The sequence below is a fragment of the Macaca nemestrina genome, chromosome 1 (assembly GCF_043159975.1).
Source record: "Macaca nemestrina isolate mMacNem1 chromosome 1, mMacNem.hap1, whole genome shotgun sequence".
Lineage (NCBI taxonomy): Eukaryota > Metazoa > Chordata > Mammalia > Primates > Cercopithecidae > Macaca > Macaca nemestrina.
Genome location: NC_092125.1, coordinates 106,023,444 through 106,043,619, shown reverse-complemented (window position 1 = coordinate 106,043,619; position 20,176 = coordinate 106,023,444). Strand labels below are relative to the sequence as shown.

General features: G+C 52.4%; 1 protein-coding gene across 3 annotated transcripts; it reads left to right on the top strand.

Moving 5' to 3' along the window:
* The first annotated feature begins 91 nt into the window (after positions 1 to 91).
* LOC105497947 (solute carrier family 27 member 3) lies at positions 92 to 4,985 on the top strand. 3 transcript variants are annotated; one of them, XM_011769503.3, is made up of 10 exons: positions 92 to 972; positions 1,326 to 1,535; positions 1,895 to 2,053; positions 2,592 to 2,716; positions 3,000 to 3,194; positions 3,302 to 3,392; positions 3,524 to 3,722; positions 3,961 to 4,058; positions 4,190 to 4,320; positions 4,678 to 4,985. In XM_011769503.3, exons 1-10 carry the CDS (start codon positions 255 to 257, stop codon positions 4,852 to 4,854), a joined length of 2,103 nt encoding a protein of 700 aa, XP_011767805.2. In that variant the 5' UTR covers positions 92 to 254; the 3' UTR covers positions 4,855 to 4,985. The 3 variants fall into 3 exon arrangements, with proteins under 3 accessions (XP_011767805.2, XP_070941258.1, XP_070941255.1); XM_071085154.1 differs by having other exon boundaries at positions 119 to 972; positions 3,099 to 3,194; XM_071085157.1 differs by lacking the exon at positions 4,678 to 4,985 and having other exon boundaries at positions 117 to 972; positions 3,961 to 4,108.
* Positions 4,986 to 20,176: the final 15,191 nt, after the last annotated feature.

Genomic DNA, 20,176 nt, shown 5'->3' with positions numbered 1-20,176 from the left:
CCCCAGACCTGGTAGGATGCGAGCCGCGAGCAGTCCGGGAGGGAGCGCGCCTAGGGCGGAGCGTAGGCTGTGGGGAGGGCTGGGAGTCCGGGGCCGCCCCACACCCGCACTCCTCCCGGGTTTCTGCTCTCCGCCCGTGGGGAGTGGTGGGGGCTTGGGTGGCAAGGGGCGTGTGCCAGCGCAGGCGCGCTCACGGGAAGGAGAGGTCTCAGCTAGAACGAGAGGCCCTGGGTTTTCGGGAGGGAGGAACAGGGATGTTTGCTAGCGGCTGGAACCAGACGGTGCCGACGGAAGAAGCGGGCTCCATGGCTGCCCTCCTGCTGCTGCCCCTGCTGCTGTTGCTACCGCTGCTGCTGCTGAAGCTACACCTCTGGCCGCAATTGCGCTGGCTCCCGGCGGACTTGGCCTTCGCGCTGCGCGCCCTGCGCTGCAAAAGGGCTCTTCGAGCTCGCGCCCTGGCCGCGGCTGCCGCCGACCCGGAAAGTCCCGAGGGGGGCTGCAGCCTGGCCTGGCGCCTCGCGGAACTAGCCCGGCAGCGCCCCGCGCACACCTTTCTCATTCACGGCTCGCGGCGCTTTAGCTACTCGGAGGCGGAGCGCGAGAGTAACAGGGCTGCACGCGCCTTCCTACGTGCGCTAGGCTGGGACGGGGGACCCGGCGGCAGCGACAGTGGCGCGGGGAGCGCTGGAGAAGGCGAGCGAGCGGCGCCGGGCGCCGGAGATGCAGCGGCCGGAAGCGGCGCGGGGCTTGCTGGAGGGAACGGTGCGGCCAGAGGTGGAGGAGCCGCCGCCCTTCTGGCACCTGGAGCAACCGTGGCGCTGCTCCTCCCCGCCGGCCCGGAGTTTCTGTGGCTCTGGTTCGGGCTGGCCAAGGCCGGCCTGTGCACGGCCTTTGTGCCCACCGCCCTGCGCCGGGGCCCCCTGCTGCACTGCCTCCGCAGCTGCGGCGCGCGCGCGCTGGTGCTGGCGCCAGGTAAGGCTGGAGCGCTGAACTAACTAAGGCGCGGCCAGCCACAGAAGGGGGCGTGTCGGGGACCGCAGAAGGGCTTGGATTCATCCCTGGGCCTGGGAAGAAGCCGACTATCCCTTGGGGTTCGAAAGTGAGTGGAGCTAGGAGTCTCCGGGTTTGCAAAGGGATGAGACTGAATCTTTGGTGCCCCAAGTATCCCCAAGGAGTCGAGTTCCAGGCCTCAGACCCAAGATGGAATGTCCATACCCTTCACCCTCACCCAAGAGCAGTGTGGGCTGGGATGGGGAGGGGACATGGGTCATAGGCTCTTCTAGGTAGAGCCAGGGCCCCGGCGCTGTGCTTTCCCACCCTTCCAGAGTTTCTGGAGTCCCTGGAGCCGGACCTGCCCGCCCTGAGAGGCATGGGGCTTCACCTGTGGGCTGCAGGCCCAGGAACCCACCCTGCTGGAATTAGCGATTTGCTGGCTGAAGTGTCCGCTGAAGTGGATGGGCCAGTGCCAGGATACCTCTCTTCCCCCCAGAGCATAACAGACACGTGCCTGTACATCTTTACCTCTGGCACCACGGGTGAGAGCCGGGCACCATACTTAGCTCCCCGAAACTAAGGCAGAGGAAGGCAGGGTTCTGGGAACAGAGACTGGGACCTCCTCAGCTCCCAGACCACTCCTTCAAAGCCCCCAGACAGGATGCTGGTTTCATTGGCACTTCCTTTTTCTCTTCATCATTTCACTCCCCAGTCCCTTCACCTCCTACTCATTTCTCCACCTCCCCCAGACCACCCAGATTTCCAGGACAGCCTGGTCTCCATCCTCAGCTTCCGTCCTGCATCCGCCTCTTTCTGTGGGAAACCTAGTGGGGGTGCAAACAGATAGGTAGAGCTTGGTGTCCACCCTTCCCCTGATCGCCCCACAACTGCCACCCCACAGGCCTCCCCAAGGCTGCTCGGATCAGTCATCTGAAGATCCTGCAATGCCAGGGCTTCTACCAGCTGTGTGGTGTCCACCAGGAAGATGTGATCTACCTCGCCCTCCCACTCTACCATATGTCCGGCTCCCTGCTGGGCGTTGTGGGCTGCTTGGGCATTGGTCAGTCTCCCCAACCCCACCTTCATTAATTCATCCAGCAGACATTTATTAAGCACCTACTGTGGTGTGAGTCCTCCAGGGTAGATAATCTAGAGGACGGATGGGGCAGAGCCCTACTCACCAGGAGCTCTACAATGGCAATGTTACCTGCCTAGACCTACAGACTGAGGAACAGGGCAGGGGGGGCCATATAGCCACATAACTCCAGGCTGCAGGATCAAAGGCAGGGAAGGACTGTCAGTCCAGGAACAGGCAAATAGAGAAGAGGGAGAGAGAGACAAGGAGCTGAGTGTGTGGAGGATGGGATCTTTGGGGCTGGGAAGTAGGGAAAGGGCATTCACCTCTTCCAAGGCTGGGGACAGGGGCCGGGGGAGGGGAAAGAGGGCCAGCACAGCTTCCTGACGGTGTGACTCCCACAGTGGGCCCTTCCCAGGGAATGACTACAGTGAAGGCTGGGGTCTGGAAAGAGGGGCTCAGGCTCCCCACCCTGCTCCTAATCTTACCTGCTTCCTTCTTCCCCACTTCCCACTTCTGGCAGGGGCCACAGTGGTGCTGAAGTCCAGGTTCTCGGCTGGTCAGTTCTGGGAAGATTGCCAGCAGCACAGGGTGACCGTGTTCCAGTACATTGGGGAGTTGTGTCGATACCTTGTCAACCAGCCCCTGGTGCGTGGGCATAGATCCTGGGCAGAGCTGCTGACACAGGGCTAGCTCACGGGGAACAGGACAGTTGACAGGAGACACTGAGACAGGGAGTTGGAGGGAGAAGCAGCAAGAAGGAAATCGCAGTGTAAGATAAGGAGCCGGAGATGGCCTAGGCCATCTGACGCTTACGGCCTCTGAAGGAGGTCACAGTGCTGGGCGGGTTCTGGTGAATGGAGAACAGGAATTCACTGCGGGGAGCGGGCATCTTGGTGCTGAAGCCCCGGCCCTCTCCCACTCATCTCAGAGCAAGGCAGAACACGGCCATAAGGTCCGGCTGGCAGTGGGCAGCGGGCTGCGCCCAGACACCTGGGAGCGTTTTGTGCGGCGCTTTGGGCCCCTGCAGGTGCTGGAGACATATGGACTGACAGAGGGCAACGTGGCCACCATCAACTACACAGGACAGCAGGGCGCTGTGGGGCGTGCTTCCTGGCTTTACAAGGTGAGGGGCAGAGAGGAAACTGAGAACCCGTGGAACAGCAGAGGGCTGGCAGGAGAGGGGGCTCATGTGACTGCAATGGTTCAGTACCCGGGTCTCCCTTTCCCCAGCATATCTTCCCCTTCTCCTTGATTCGCTATGATGTCACCATAGGAGAGCCGATTCGGGACCCCCGGGGGCACTGTGTGGCCACATCTCCAGGTTGGTGGTGTTCTGGTGGGGTGGGTGAGGTGCTGACGCTGGCACAGGAGGACTGGAATTGGAGACGGGTGGATGGGGGCAGGAGGCTCTGGGAAAGGTGACAGCACTCCTGACCCTGGTGACTCTGCCAGGTGAGCCAGGGCTGCTGGTGGCCCCGGTAAGCCAGCAGTCCCCATTCCTGGGCTACGCTGGTGGGCCAGAGCTGGCCCAGGGGAAGTTGCTAAAGGATGTCTTCCGGCCTGGGGATGTTTTCTTCAACACTGGGGACCTGCTGGTCTGCGATGACCAAGGTTTTCTCCGCTTCCATGATCGTACTGGAGACACCTTCAGGTATCTGTCCATAACTGGTTCTTCATCCTGGACATCTGATCTCTGTGATCCAAAGCTTCTGAACCTCAACTCCCTGATCTGCCACCTCAACCCGGGTCCTCAGCTAATCTCTCATTCTCAGATCTCACCATCTCATCCCTGTGACAGTCTGGCACGCTGACCTCTGACCTCATCTCCCCACCAAGCCCATGAGGCCCTGACCCCTGACTCCCAGTTTCAGATCTCTGCTCTCTGACAGGTGGAAGGGGGAGAATGTGGCCACAACCGAGGTGGCAGAGGTCTTTGAGGCCCTGGATTTTCTTCAGGAGGTGAACGTCTATGGAGTCACTGTGCCAGGTGCCTAGGCATGGAAGGTGGGGGAGGCACCCAGCCACCACCCCGAATTGGTAATACCTGGGCGCAGGGAGCACGAGGCCTTCATGGTGGTCAGCCATGGAGGGGCTTACTCTGTCTCCCACACCCATCAGGGCATGAAGGCAGGGCTGGAATGGCAGCCCTGGTCCTGCGTCCCCCCCACTCTTTGGACCTTATGCAGCTCTACACCCACGTGTCTGAGAACTTGCCACCTTATGCCCGGCCCCGATTCCTCAGGCTCCAGGTAACCAGCCACTCCCCCCGCAGCCCCTCACCCCATATATCCTCACTCCACATATCCACCCCATGTATCAACTTTGGGAGTTTGATGGCTCCCAAACTCTACAAAGGGGCCCCCAACGTAATACACTCCACGAAGAGAAAAACCACGGAGACATACGCCCTTCACCCCACTTCTTTCCTTATCCCTGCCTTCTTCTGGCCTGGCTCTTTCTCCTCCCTGTCACCTCCTCCCCTAAACTTTGACCTCGCACTCCCTTTCCCCAGACGTGCTCCTTAACAAAATTTAGGCAACTCCCCTGAACCAGCTGGGCAGAGTCCCCTTCCCTCCAACTCCTCTGACCCTTCCTCCTGTCCCCAGGAGTCTTTGGCCACCACAGAGACCTTCAAACAGCAGAAAGTGCGGATGGCAGAGGAGGGCTTTGACCCCAGCACCCTGTCCGACCCACTGTACGTTCTGGACCAGGCTGCAGGTGCCTACCTGCCCCTCACACCTACCCGGTACGGCGCCCTCCTGGCAGGGGACCTTCGAATCTGAGACCTTCCACACTTGAGGCACCTGAGAGGACTCTGTGGGGTGGGGGCCATTGCAGGGGTGCTGGGCTGTCAGGGACCTTTGCTATACCAGAACTGCGGTCACTATTTTGTAATAAATGTGGCTACAGCAGATCTAGCTGTCTTTCTGACCTACAGTCTGTGTCTATCTCTCTGTGGAACTGCTTTTTCCTCGAGAGTTTTCTCCTGGCGTGGAGCCACAGGCCACACGTTCCTGCCCTGACTGGCTGTGGGCCAGAGTCCCATATTTGGACCTTGGTGTTTTCCTCTCAGGAGATCCTGTGTGACCGTTGTCCTTGGAGAACCTCTGGTTACTGATGTTTGTCTGTGTTCCTGTGTAGCTCACTCCAGTTTTACTCTTCGAGTGCCAGGCTCCCACTGCTCTGTCTTGGGAACTGGAGGACCCGAGGGGTTGGCTCAAAGGGCAGAGGTGGACAGAGGCACACAGAAACGCTGCCCCCCACAGCCAGCCCAAACTGCTCCCCGAGAATCAGGTAGGCCGGGCCTGAGGAAGAGTCTTAACCAGTCCAAACAAGTGTTTGACTGTGGGGGCAAGGATGCTCAAGATACCCCTCTGCCTCGCAGCTGTCTCTGAGAAGCCAATCTTTGAGGGGGAAGAGTGGGGTGCCCTTGCCTCCAGATGTCCCTACTCCTACCTGGTGACTGTCAGACATTCCCAGAAGGAGCAGTTCCCAGGGGAGACCCTCAGATACTGCAGGAGAGTTTGACGGAAGCCCCTCCATGGAGTGAGGCTCAGAGTGCATGTGGTGGCAGGAGGGATGGTGAGAATCAAAAGGAAAAAGGCCTCTCGACCCCCAAATGAGGTGTCCAGAAAGTTCATCTTCTAAAAGCTTGAAATGATGAAGCTCCTGCTTCTCCTAGGAACTACGGTCCCCTCTGTTCTGAGCTGTGGGTCCTTGAAATTTTCTGCTACTTTGCCTTTCCCCTTCTAGCCCCTCTGCCCAACATGAGAGGTCAGGGGACATGCCCTACTGGCACACTTGGGTCTCTATTGCCAGCCCTCCTGTTCCAAAACTTTACAACTTGCCCCCTTCCACATGCAAGCCCAGTGCAGCCTCACTGACAGACTAGGTAAGGCACATGCTGAGGTGCCGGGGACATCTTCACGCACAGACCAATAAATGTGGGATTTAGCTCATTCTGAGCACCTCTCCAATCTGCCCCAGGAGGAGTACAATAGTTAGGGTGTGCCTGGGGGTAGGGTAGGTAGGCAGCCTGTTGGCTCGCAGTGGGGCATCTCCTGCAGCTGCTCTCCCACACCTTAACTCAGAAATGGAGTCTCGCCCTGTAGCCCAGGCTAGAGGGCAATGGTGCGATCTCGCCCCCTGCAACCTCCACCTCCCGGGTTCAAGCAGTTCTCCTGCCTCAGCCTCCTGAGTAGCTGGGATTACAGGTGCACGCCACCACACCCGGCTAATTTTTTTTTTCTATCTTTAGTAGAGACTAGGTTTCACTGTGTTGGCCAGGCTGGTCTCGAACTCCTGACCTCATGATCTGCCCACCTCGGCCTCCCAAAGTACTGGGATTACAGGTGTGAGCCACTGCGCCCAGCCTATTTTTGCTTTTTAAAGTGTAGCTACTAGAAAATGTAGAATTACACACGTGGTTCAGGTTATATTTCTACTGAACGGTGCTGGCCTAAATCCTGACCCCACACTTCACTCTGCAAACCCACAAATGCCAAGTGAAGCATGTCAGTTGCACCTGTGTCACCCCTGCTCTTGAGTATCTGCACTTTAGCAAGGTCAGCTGGGAGGAAGGGGATTCTGGCAAACTGGGCTGAGCCAGTCGCTGGGACAGAGTTCTGTCTTCCGCTCCTATGCTGAGCTCATGGCTCGGCTCTTTGAACCAGCTTTGTCACAGAGGCTGCAACTAGTGATAGAAATGGAAAGCTGCAGCACCGGGCGCGGTGGCTCACGCCCGTAATCCTAGCACTTTCGGAGGCCGAGGCGGGCGGATCAGGAGGTCAGGAGATCGAGACCATCCTGGCTAACACGGTGAAACCCCATCTCTATAAAAATACAAAAAAATTAGCTGGGCATGGTGGCGGGCGCCTATAGTCCCAACTACTCGGGAGGCTGAGGCAGGAGAATGGCATGAACCTGGGAGGTGGAGCTTGCAGTGAGCCGAGATCGTGCCACTGCACTCCAGCCTGGGGTACAGAGCGAGACTCCGTCTCAAAAAAAAAAAAAAGAAAGAAAGAAATGGAAAGCTGTAAGAAGGCCGACTTTTAATTCAAAAGCATCAGGTTTTCTGTTTGCTATAATTAAAAATAAAATAAATTATAAAAGAACTGGGTTTGAGACCAGCCTGGGCAACACAGCCAGGCATGGTAGTGCGCATCTACAGTCCCAGCTACCAGGGCAGAGGGGTGATGCTGAGGTGGGAAGATCCCTTGAGTCTGGGAGGTCGGGGCTGCAATGAGCAGTGATGGTGCTAACTGCACTACAGCGTGGGCAACAGAGTGAGACCCTGTCTCAAAAAAAAAAATTAAGTTGCCCTACAAAAAGTTGATTGAAATAAAATTAAAGCCGGGCGCGGTGGCTCAAGCCTGTAATCCCAGCACTTTGGGAGGCCGAGACGGGCGGATCACGAGGTCAGGAGATCGAGACCATCCTGGCTAACACGGTGAAACCCCGTCTCTACTAAAAAATACAAAAAATTAGCCGGACGAGGTGGCAGGCGCCTGTAGTCCCAGCTACTCGGGAGGCTGAGGCAGGAGAATGGCGTAAACCCGGGAGGCAGAGCTTGCAGTAAGCTGAGATCCGGCCACTGCACTCCAGCCTGGGTGACAGAGCGAGACTCCGTCTCAAAAAAAAAAAAAAAAAAAAAAAAGAAATAAAATTAAATGAGATCATGAGATAGTTTGCAAAGATGAACCAGTGGCCAGGCGCGGTGGCTCACGCCTGTAATCCCAGCACTTTGGGAGGCTGAGATGGGAGGATGGCTTGAGCCCAGGAGTTCGGGACCAGCCTGGGCAACATGGCGAAACCCCATCTTTACAAAAAACAAAAATTAGCCGGGCGTGGTGGTGCATACCTGCAGTCCCAGCTACTTGGAGGGCTGAGGTGGGAAGATCGCTTGTGCCCAGGAGGCCGAGATTGCACCACTGCAATACAGACTAGGCAATAGAGTGAGACCCTGTCTCAAAAACAAAAAACAGATGAACTAGGGTGGTCCTCAGGTGGTGAGTGCCCTTTCTCAGCAGGTTGGATAGAGGAGGATGGTGGACGCAGAGAACCCAGTTCTCGAAGCATAGCAATACTCTCAGCCTTGTGTCTGCGGAATCTTCCCTGGGGGCAAAGGGGCTCCCTTCCCAAACCTGCCTCAAAGGCAGCAAACGATGCTGCCTGTTTTTGTTACATACAGCACACTAAAATTGTTTTTTATATTTTTAGGTGGTTGAAAAAACAAAAACAAAAAAACAAAAGACTATTTCATAACATGTAAAAATTACACGGGTTCAAATTTCAGTGTCCATAAATAGTTCTGCTGGCACACAGCCGCGCTCGTTCCTTATGATTGTCAATGTCTGCTCTCCTGCCACAACAGCAGGGCCGAGTGTTTATGAGACCCGATGGCCTGCAAAGCAGAAAATACTTCTCGTGCGGCCCTACACGGAAAGAGTTTGCCGGCGCCTCTGTCGGCCCCATCCCTCCTGCGCCCCTGGGCTGCCGCTGCTTCCGTGAGCCCCGGGAAGGGGAAGTGGAAGGAAACCCGCGAGCCGGGAGACACCCAGAGCGGCCGCGCGCGACCCCACAAGCGGGGAGATGGCAGGGCAGGAAGCGTCGGGAGGCACCTCGCGCGCAACGCCCGGAGAAGCCCCGTGGGGCTTGGCAAAAAAACCCATCTAAGGGCGCTGCTCGGGACGGAAAGGCGTCAGGCGCAGCCAGCCAGCCTACTCCGGCCAGGCGGGCTCCTGCAGGACGGCGCTTCGCGCCTACGTAAACCCGGCCTCGCTGCGCAAGCGCAAATCGGCGCCCGTCCGACGCGCGAGAGGGGCGGGGCAGGCTGGGAAGGAGGGCGGAGCCATTCTTATGACTGTACCAGCAGCTCCTCGCCTCCAGCCAAAAAGACAAATGCAGGGGAGCGGCCGGAGTACCTGGAGCTGTCCTCCCAGAGCCTCTTTAAAACTCACCCGTTTAAAGTGTAAAATTTAGTGTTTTTAGTATATTCACAAAGTTGTGCATCAACGGCCACCACCTAATTTAGAACATTTTTGTCACCTCACAAGGAAATCCCTACTCATTAGCAGTTACTGTCCACTCACCCCTAAACCCTAGGCCCTGGCAACCACTAATCGTAGACATTTCATCTAAGTGGAAGTATAGAACATGTTCCTTTTTTTTTTTTTTTTTGAGACGGAGTCTCACTCTGTCGCCCAGGCTGGAGTGCAGTGGGGCAATCTCGGCTCACTACAACCTCCGCCTCCTGGGTTCAAGCGATTCTCCTGCCTCAGCCTCCCGAGTAACTGGGACTACAGGCACATGCCACCATGCCCGGCTAATTTTTGGGGGTTTCACCGTGTTAGCCGGGATGATGGTCTCGAACTCCTGACCTTGTGATCCGCCCGCCTCGGCCTCCCAAAGTGCTGGGATTACAGGCGTGAGCCACTGCACCTGGCCATATGTTCCCTTTTTGTAACCTGACACCTTAACTTTAAAATGCATTTAAAATTTTTTTTCAATCTCCTGGGTTCAAGTGATCCTCCCACCTCAGCCTCCCCAGTAGCTGGGACCAAAGATGGGCACCACCACACCCGGCTAATTTTTGTATTTTTTGTAGAGATGGGGTTTCGCCGTGTTGCCCAGGCTGGTCTCAAACTCCTGGACTTGAGTGATCCTCCAACTTCTCAGCCTTCCAAAGTGCTGGGATTAAGGTGTGAGCAACCACACTTGCCCTTAAACTTTTTCCTTTTTTTTTTTTTTTTTTGAGACGGAGTCTCACTCTTGTCACCCAGAATGGAGTGTGATGGCGTGGTCTTGGCTCATTGCAAGCTCCGCCCCCTGGGTTCAAACAATTCTCCTGCCTCAGCCTCCCAAGTAGCCGGGATTACAGGCACCCACCACCACACCTGGCTAATTTTTGTATTATTAGTAAAGACGGGGTTTAACCATTTTGGCCTGGCTGGTCTCAAACTCCTGACCTCAGTTGATCCACCTGCCTTGGTCTCTCAAACTGTTGGGATTACAGGCGTGAGCCACCACGCCCGGCCTTTTTTTTAAAAAAAATTAATTTATTAATACTATTATTATTATTATTTGAGACAGAGGTTCACTCTTGTTGCCCAGACTGGAGTGCAATGGCGTGATCTCAGCTCACCGCAACCTCTGCCTCCCAGGTTCAAGTGATTCTCCTGCCTCAGCCTCCTGTAAACTTTTATTTTTTTTTTAAATCTTGGGTTTTGAGGTATAATCTTGAGGAAAACTGCAGAAGCCTTCTGTCTTAGCCTTAAAATAGACTCCGCATCCCTCCCTTTCCTACAGTATGTATTCCCTTCACATTTATCTAACTATATGCTAGTGTCTAATTATGTGCCTTCTTAGAGGTTCCAGGGGCTAATCTTGAGATAGATGAACCAAGTCCGGAGACCCAGCTGCAAAATTCCAGAGATTACTTCAAGGTGGCTAGTTAACAATCCAGCCATTCTTGAGATGACACCAGCCTGAAATCCAAGTGGACTGGGACCCAAGCTAGCCACCAGAACAAGACACAGCTCAATTCTTGCATGCCTTCCTTATCCATTTTTTTTTCTTTTTTCTTTCTTTTTCTTTTTTTAATCCCTGCCTTCCCCGCAAAAATCAAGGTGGTTGCTTTGAATGGGAATCCGGCCACTTTCCCTTTACTAGTTTTGGTTAATAAAATCATTTTCTTTAAAAAAAAAAAAATTTTTTTAAGGCTAGTCAAATGAAGCAGTGGGAGTGGAGAAGGAACAAAGAAATCTGTAACTAGTTGTGATCAATGAGTTATAAACACCACTGCACTCAGACCAGCCTAAAATCACTTTCTACCAGACCTTGCTCTTGTTTATTGGACTCTGAAAGCAGCAAGCATCCAGAGCCACATTCAGTTGCATTTTGTGTCTGTCTTCTTTCACTTAGCAGAATGTTTTCTTTTCCCTCCCTCCCTCCCTCCCTCCCTCCCTCTCTCTCTCTCTCTCTCTCTCTTTCTTTCTTTCTTTCTTTCTTTCTTTCTTTCCTTCTTTCTTTCTTTCTTTTTCTTTCTTTCTTGACAGGGTCTCACTCTGTCACCCATGCTGGAGTGCAGTGGCACGGTATCAGCTCACTGCAACCTGTGCCTCTCAGGTTCAAGCAATCTTCCACCTCAGCCTTCCTAGTAGCTGGGACTACAGGTGTGTCCCACCACACCCAGATAATTTTATTTTTAATTTTTTGTAGAGATGGAGGTTCGCCATATTGTTCAGGCTGATCAGAAACTCCTGAGCTCAAGCGATCCACCAGCCTTAGCCTCCCAAAGTGCTGGGATTACAGCTGCGAGCCACTGCACCTGGCTTCATTCCTTTTTTATGGCCATATAATATTCCAGTATATGGATCTATCACATTTTGTTAATCCATTCATCTGCTGATGGACACTGGGGCTATTTACGCCTTCTGGTTATTTGAATAATACTGCTATCAACATTCATGTACAAATTTTTGTGTGGACATATATTTTCAATATTCTTAGGTAGATATGGTAGATATCTAGGAATGGAATTGCTAGGTCAAATGGTAACTCTATGTTTAACTTTTTGAAGGAACTACCAAACTGTTTTCCACAGTAGCTGCACTATTCTACATTCCCACCAGCAGTCTATAAGGGGTTCCAGTTTTTCCACATCCCCACCACTTATTATTATCTGTCTTTTTTTACTGTAGCCATCCTACTGGGTGTGATGTGGTATCTCATTGTGGCTTTGATTTGCATTTTCCCATGGCCAGTGAGGCTGAGTTTCTTTTCATGTGTTTACTGGCCATTTGCAGATCTTCTTTGGAGAGATGGTTATTCATATTTTTTGCTCACTTTGTAACTGGGTTATTTACCTTTTAATTATTGAGTTGTACAAGTTTTTCTTTTCATCTGGACATGAATTTCCTATCAGATATATAGTTTGCAAATATTTGATTCTGTTTGTCTTTTCACTTTCTTGTCAAAAGCATCCTTTGAAGCACAAAGGTTTTAATTTTTTTTTCTTTTTCTGAGACAGGGTTTCACTCTGTCACCCAGGCTGGAGTGCAGTAGCACGATCTTGGCTCACTGCAACCGCCATCTCCAGGGTTCAAGCGATCCTCCTGTCTCAGCCTGCCAAGTAGCTGGGATTACAGGTGTGTACCACCATGCTCAGCTAAATTGTTTTTTTTTTTTTTTGAAACAGAGCCTTGCTCTGTCACCCAGGCTGGAGTGCAGTGGAGCAATCTCGGCTCACTGCAACCTCCACCTCCTGGGCTCTACCAGTTCTCCTGCCTCAGCCTCCCGAGTAGCTGGGACTATGGGCACATGCTGCCATGCCCTGCTAATTTTTTTTTTTTTTTTTTTTTTTTTTTTTTGAGACAGAGTCTCGCTCTGTCTCCCAGGCTGGAGTGCAGTGGCCGGATCTCAGCTCACTGCAAGCTCCGCCTCCCTGGTTTACGCCATTCTCCTGCCTCAGCCTCCCAAGTAGCCGGGACTACAGGCACCCACCACCACGCCCGGCTAGTTTTTTGTATTTTTTAGTAGAGACGGGGTTTCACCGTGTTAGCCAGGATGGTCTCAATCTCCTGACCTCGTGATCCGCCTGTCTCAGCCTCCCAAAGTGCTGGGATTACAGGCTTGAGCCACCACGCCCAGCCTTTTTTTTTTTTTAGTAGAGATGGGGGGTTTCACCTTGTTGCCCAGGCTGGTCTCGAACTCCTGAGCTCAGGCAATCCACACGCCTCGGCCTTCTAAAGTGTTAGGATTACAAGTGTGAGCCACTGTGCCTGGCCGATTTTGTATTTTTAGTAGAGGCAAGGCTTCACCATGTTGGCCAGGCTGGTCTCAAACTCTGGAACTCAGATGATCTGCCCACCTCGGCTGCCCAAAGTGCTGGGATTATAGGCATGAGCCGTCACGCCTGGCCCAGGCTTTAAATTTTGATGAAGAACAGTTTATCTTTGTATTTATTTATTTATTTATTTTTGTATGGTGAGAATTTTGTAATACTTAGTTTTTCCCCAAGGAAGAATAAAGATATCTTATTAAATATTTAATTGTTACTGTACTTGTTAAAGGTAATATGGGTGTTATTACTTGAAACTATTTAATGACGTGTTGTATAACAGTGCACATATTAGGGGTCAGTATTTCCAGAGAAGAAGAAAAAGTATTTAAGTATAAATAAAACTAATTGAATAGAAATCCTGGAACCCTTGGAGGAATGGTTGATCTAAGGTCTGGGGGAGAAAATACTCTGAATGAGCCTGGGGCAGATGGTTCCAGAAAGCAAAGATAACACAGAACGGGGGAATAGCAAACGGACACTGAACTCCCACTGGCCTAAGATAGAGACAAACTGAACCTCAGAGAGATTACACCAGAAACACTGAATTTAAAAAAAATGTGTCAGTGCAGACTCCCACTAAAGGCACTTCCACTAAAGGGAAGATGGATAAAGGGAGAGAGAAAAAGAAACACAGTGGACAGAGTACCAAGTCCTTCCCCTGAAAATTGGCAAACAAAGGAAAAAACTAAGCATTCTCCCTTCTTTCCCGTGTGAACTGAATTTCAGTGTTACCAAATTGTCCTAGTTGATGAGGGAACGTTCTTTACAGAAGAATTTCAGTCCGGGCGTGGTGGCTCAAGCCTGTAATCCCAGCACTTCGGGAGGCTGAGACGGGCGGATCACGAGGTCAGAAAATCAAGACCATCCTGGCTAACATGGTGAAACCCCGTCTCTACTAAAAAATACAAAAAACTAGCCGGGCGAGGTGGCGGGCGCCTGTAGTCCCGGCTACTCGGGAGGCTGAGGCAGGAGAATGGCGTAAACCTGGGAGGATGCCGGGCGCGGTGGCTCAAGCCTGTAATCCCAGCACTTTGGGAGGCTGAGGCGGGCGGATCACAAGGTCAGGAGCTCGAGACCACAGTGAAACCCCGTCTCTACTAAAAATACAAAAAATTAGCCGGGCGCGGTGGCGGGCGCCTGTAGTCCTAGCTACTCAGGAGGCTGAGGCAGGAGAATGGCGTGAACCCAGGAGGCGGAGCTTGCAGTGAGCCGAGATCGCGCCACTGCACTCCAGCCTGGGCAACAGCGTGAGACTCCGTCTCAAAAAAAAAAAAAAAAAAAAACCCGGGAGGCGGAGCTTGCAGTGAGCCGAGATCCGGCCACTGCACTCCAGCCTGGGCGACAGAGCAAGACTCTATCTCAAAAAAAAAAAAAAGAAGAAGAATTTCAGTTAATAAATGAGAAAGGAATGACAGAACTGGAAAATCAGCATTTTGAAACCCCTAATGAAATAACTGTCAGGCAATTTATTACCAATAGATATGACTATTGGATAAAAGGTTGATGAGGCTGGGTATGGTGGCACATGCCTGTAGTCCCAGCCACTTGGGAGGCTGCAGAAGGAGAATATTTGAACACAGGGGTTTGAAGCTGCAGAGAACTATGATTGTGCCTGTGAATAGCCACCGCACTCCAGCCTGGGCAACACAGGGAGACCTCGTCTCTTAAAAACAAAAAGAAAGAAAGAAAGAAAGAAAGAAAAGGTTGACGAGGGGCCAGGCATGGTGGCTCACACCTGTAATGCCAGCACTTTGGAAGGCCAAGGCAGGTGGATCACCTGAGGTCAGGGGTTTGAGACCAGCCTGGCCAACATGGTGAAACTCTGTCTCTACTAAAAATCCAAAATTAGCTGGGCATGGTGGTGGGTGCCTGTAATCCCAGCTACTTAGGTGGCTGAGGCAGGAGAATCACTTGAACCCAGGAGGTGGGGGTTGCAGTGAGTTGAGATGGCACCATTGCACTCCAGCCTCGGCAAGAAGAGTGAAACGCCATCTCAAAAAAAAAAAAAAAAAAAAAATTAAAAAAAGAAAAGGTTGACAAGGAATCTCGGAGGGATCAGGTTATCAGCACCTGTAGCCCCTAATCAATTTTAGAATCACTAACAGTAAGACAACCAGATATTGTGCATCTCCTGAATGCAGTGTGCAGCATAAAATACCACCAATAGGCCGGGCGTGGTGGCTCATGGCTGTAATCCCAGCACTTTGGGAGGCCAGGGTGGGTGGATCACAAGGTCAGGAGATCGACACCATCCTGGCTAACATGGTGAAACCCCATCTCTACTAAAAATACAAAAAAAAAAAAAAAAAAAAAAATTTAGCCGGGCGTGGTGGCGGGCGCCTATAGTCCCAGCTACTCAGGAGGCTGAGGCAGGAGAATGGTGTAAACCCAGGAGGCAGAGCTTGCAGTGAGCTGAGATTGCGCCACTGCACTCCAGCCTGGGCAACTGAGCAAGACTCCGTCTCAAAAAAAAAAAAAAAAATACCACCAATAAAGTCTTCTTGCCTAAAAGTGGAATCTGAATAAACCAAGCCTCTGAGCCAACATCCATTTATAGAGGAGCATATTCAATACCACACACACAGAAAAAAATCAGATAGATCCCAGAACATGAAAAATTTTACTGGAAAATTTATGCAGTCTCTTCAACAATTCAATGACATATAAGGGTGAGGGTTGGGAGTGTTTGCCTTTGATAAAATCATTAAGACACACAATAATCAAATGCAGTGTATAAACCTTGTTCTTGATTCAAAACAGAGAAACAGTAGAAAGGCATTTTTTAGACAATCAGGGATATTTGGTTAAGGACTAAGTATTTGATGATATTAAGGAATTATTAAGGAATTTTGTTATATATGATAATGGCATTGTGGTTATGAAGAAAACATTTGTAATTTCTTTTTTTCTTTATTGAGACAGGGTCCTTACTCTGTCACCCAGGCTGGCGTGCAGGGCGCTTTCTTGGCTCACTGCAACCTCTGCCTCCCGGGCTCAAATGAACCTCCTGTCTCAGCCTCCTGAGTGGCTGGGACTACAGGTGCCCGGCTAATTTTTTGTAAAGATGGATTTGCCCTGTTGCCCAGGCTGACCTCAAGTGATCAAGCGCTGGGATTACAGGCGCGGCCACCGCGCCCGGCACCTCCTCCCCTTAACAAACATTACCTGAGAGCCCTTCGTGTGCCAGACTCTGCTCAGGGTACACAGCTGGGAGCACCACAAAGCCCCGCCCTCCTGGAGCTTGCTCCGGGGGAGACACGAATGAAAGCCAGTGTGAAATGCAGCGCCCCGGATTGAACGTCAGAGACGGAGCCCACAGGAGTCGTGCGTTTCCTGCGGGGGCTGTAACGGATTACCATAGACATAAGGGCTTCAAACATGAATATCTGTTCTGATAGCTTTGCAGTCAGACGCCTGACAGGGCTCTCTGGCCTAAAATCGGCGTTGGCAGGGCTATGTTCCCTTCTGGAGGCTCTAGGAGAGCATGGGCTTCCTCACCTTTTCCGGTTTCTTTTTTTTTTTTTTTTTTTTTTGAGACGGAGTCTCGCGCTGTCGCCCAGGCTGGAGTGCAGTGGCCGGATCTCGGCTCACTGCAAGCTCCGCCTCCCGGGTTTACGCCATTCTCCTGCCTCAGCCTCCCGAGTAGCTGGGACTACAGGCGCCCGCCATCTCGCCCGGCTAGTTTTTTTGTATTTTTTTTTAATAGAGACGGGGTTTCACCGGGTTAGCCAGGATGATCTCGATTTCCTGACCTCGTGATCCGCCCGTCTCGGCCTCCCAAAGTGCTGGGATTACAGGCTTGAGCCACCGCGCCCGGCCACCTTTTCCGGTTTCTAGAGGCCACCCGGCATCCTTGGCTTGTGGCCCCTTCCTCCTGCACATCACGTCTCTGACTCTCCTCTGCGGCCACATCTCCCTCTTCTCTCCTCTGCCTTCCTCTTCCGCTTTTAAGGACCCTCATGATGACATTGGGCCCACCTGGATGATCCCGGAGCACCTCTTTAAGATCAGCTGTAGCAACCTTAATTCCCCCCTGCCATGTAACTTAGCACATTCATAGGTTCCGGCGATGAGGACTTGGATCTTTCTAGGGTCCTATTCTGCCGACCACAGATGGGAAAGCCGATGGAGATGAACAGAGAAGGGAAGAGGCAGAAAAAAGGCTCGGAGAGAGGCAGAGGACCAGGCTGAGAGGAGAGAGGAGGTGGCTGGGAAAGGAGACAGTGTCCTGGGCGTGCTTGGGGACTTTTCGGGGGATTCTATCTGCCGGCTGAGACTTTCCAGGGACGTTATTCCAGGAAAGCCTGGGCAGCTGTGAAACCTCAGATGACGCCAGAGGACTGTTCGGGGTTGAGCCAATAGGCAATTGTTGGAGAGGGAGGGAAGGAGGGCAGCTCTCAGCAAGTCCATCTTGGCGGCGTTTCCTGAGTTCCAAGGCTATTCCGGGCTCCATCCCTGGGATGGAGTTTCCTAGCCTACGTCAGGACAGCGTTGGCCAGTGTCCCAGGGAGTGTGGGTCTATCCTCTTGGTGGCAGGAGGGAGGCTTTAATCAAATTCTCAAAGGGTCCTGGGACTGATAAAAGTTAACTCCTATCCTGAGTGTTATAAAAAGAAGTGCTTGGAACGTAAAATGCTGCAGTCACTGTGGAAGACAGTTTGGCAGTTCCTCAAAATACAGTTACCATGTGATCCAGCAACTCCATTCCTAGGCGCATGCCCAGGAGAACAGAAGACATCCGTCCACACAAAAACTTATCCACAGATGTTTGTAGCAGCATTGCTCATAATAGCCAAAAAGTGGAAACAACCCAAATGTCAGTCTCCTGATGGGCTGATAAACAAAATGTAGTCTGTCCATGCAATGGAATCTTATTCAGAGATTAAAAAGAATGAAGTTCTGAGACAGGCTACAACATGGATGAAACTTAAAGACATCACACTGAGTGAAATAAGCCAGACACGAAAGGACAAATATCGTATGTTTCCACTGTCTATGAGGTACCCAGAGTAGTCACATTCATAGAAACAGAAAGTAGAATGGTGATTGGCAGGGGCTGAGAGAGGGCAGATGGGGAGCGAATGTTAGTGAGTACTAAGTTTCTTTTTGGGGTGACGAAATGTTTTAAAATAGATTGTGGTAATGGCTGTGCAACTCTGAAAATATACGGAAAGCCACTGAATTCCTTAAATGGGTGATGGGTGAAATTTCTGCTATGTAAATTATATCTCAGTAAAGCTGTTCCTAGAAAAAAGAGGAAGTGGGCCAGGCACGGTGGCTCACGCCTATAATCCCAGCACTTTGGAAGGCTGAAGTGGGAAGACAGCTTGAGTCTGGTAGTTCAAGACTAGCCTGGGCAACATAGTGAGACCCTATCTCTACCTACCTACCCAAAATTTTTAAAATAGCCCAGCATGGTAACACACACCTGCAGTCCCAGCTACTCGGGAGGCTGAGGTGGGAGAATCACTTGAGCCCAGGAGGTGGAGGTTGCAGTGAGCTGTGATCTTGCCACTGCACTCCAGCTTGGGCAACAGAGTGAGACCCTGTCTCAAAAAATAGATTTATCTCTTCTAAAAAAACAGGAAGTGTTTGGCCCTTAGCACCACATTTTGCTTTGTCCTTGCAACTGTGAAAGGCAGGTCTTGCTTCTCCCCTCTTACAGGTGAGCAGATGGCAGAGAGGCGAAGGGTCACTAGGCTAAGACAGGATGGCTGTTTAGTGACATCCTTGGACCAGGTCTCCTGTATGGGTCATTCTTTGTCCTGTGAGCCATGCTGGAGTGCAGATTTGGAGGTGACAGGCAAGTGGCGCAGTCAGTGAAGCATCTTCTCAGTAGCTGTTAGAGAGTGGGCAGTTCTGACAGCAGCAGGGGAAGCTGGCCGGGAAGATGGGATGTCTGAGTCAGCTCGGGCTGCCACAACACCAGACACTAGATGGCTTAAACAATAGGACTTTATTTCTCACAGTTCTGGAGCCTGGAAAGTCCAAGCTGAAGGTGCCGGCCTATCCCATTCCCGGCGAGGGCCCCTCCCTGGCTTGCAGAGGCCTGCGTTCCCGTGGAGTCACCACACGCCTTTCCTTGGTATGTGCACATGGAGAGATCTCTCCTTCTCTTATAAGGTCACAGAACAGGCTGGGCGCGGTGGCTCACGCCTGTAATCCCAGCACTTTGGGAGGTTGAGGTGGGCGGATCACCTGAGGTCAGGAATTTAAGACCAGTCTGGCCAACATGGAGAAACTCCGTCTCTACTAAAAATACAAAACATTAGCCGGGCGAGGTGGCGGCCACCTGTAATCCCAGCTACTCAGGGGCATCACTTGACAGGAGAATCACTTGAACCCAGAGGCGGAGGTTGCAGTGAGCCGAGATCGCGCCACTGTACTCCAGCCCAGGCGACAGCGTGAGACTCTGTCTCAAAAAAGAAAGAAAGAAAAGAAAAAGAAAAAAAAGAAAGGTAAATTTGCCTACGCAAGGACACACAGCTCCTAGGTGATTTGTTCCACATCTGACCCCAGGGCCTATGCGCCTTTCCCTACCCAGGCCACCGCCATGACTCAGGAGGCCCCTCTGGGGAAGCAGCAGGAACCCTCATAGGAGGCTCCGGGACAGAGAGATGCAGGGCTGGGATGAGGAGGCCCCAGGGGGAGGCTGCTCGCTCTCCTGTCCCACAGAGGTCTCTGCTAGGGGTAGCCCCGTCCTGGGACACAGACACCAAGGACTGCTGTCTGCGGGGAGGAGGCTGAGTTGGGAGGGACAATGGCCTGAGTTGATTCTGCAGCCTATGAGCAAGGTGGGACAAGCCAGAGAGACAGTGAGCAAGTGGGGGCGAAGACTGAGGGTGAGAGCTTGTGCTGAAGAGGCAAGGGGCAGCCTCAAGTAGGCAGGGCAAGGCCAGATGGCGAGGCTGATGGGGGCGGGCAAGGGGACCGGGATTCAGGGGGAGACTGAGTTGGGGGCCAGACAGGCTGGAGCTCCTCGGGTTGGAAGCTGGGTGATGGGGCCTCATTCTCTGCCACACGAAACTCCCCCAGCCCAGCCTTTCTCCTTGTCACCTCTCACAGATATTCCCATACATCCCTGGTACCCCTGTCATCTTTCCTAAGCTATGCTCTTTTTCAGGAGGGCAGCGTTTAGGGGAGGGCATCCTGCAGAAACAGCAAGTCTTCAAGTCAGCTCTTGCCTGAGTCCCAGGCTCCTTTGGCGGAAGGGTGGTCCCTCTTTCTGCATGTTTTAGGTGGTCAGCCTGGCAAGGGGCGGGA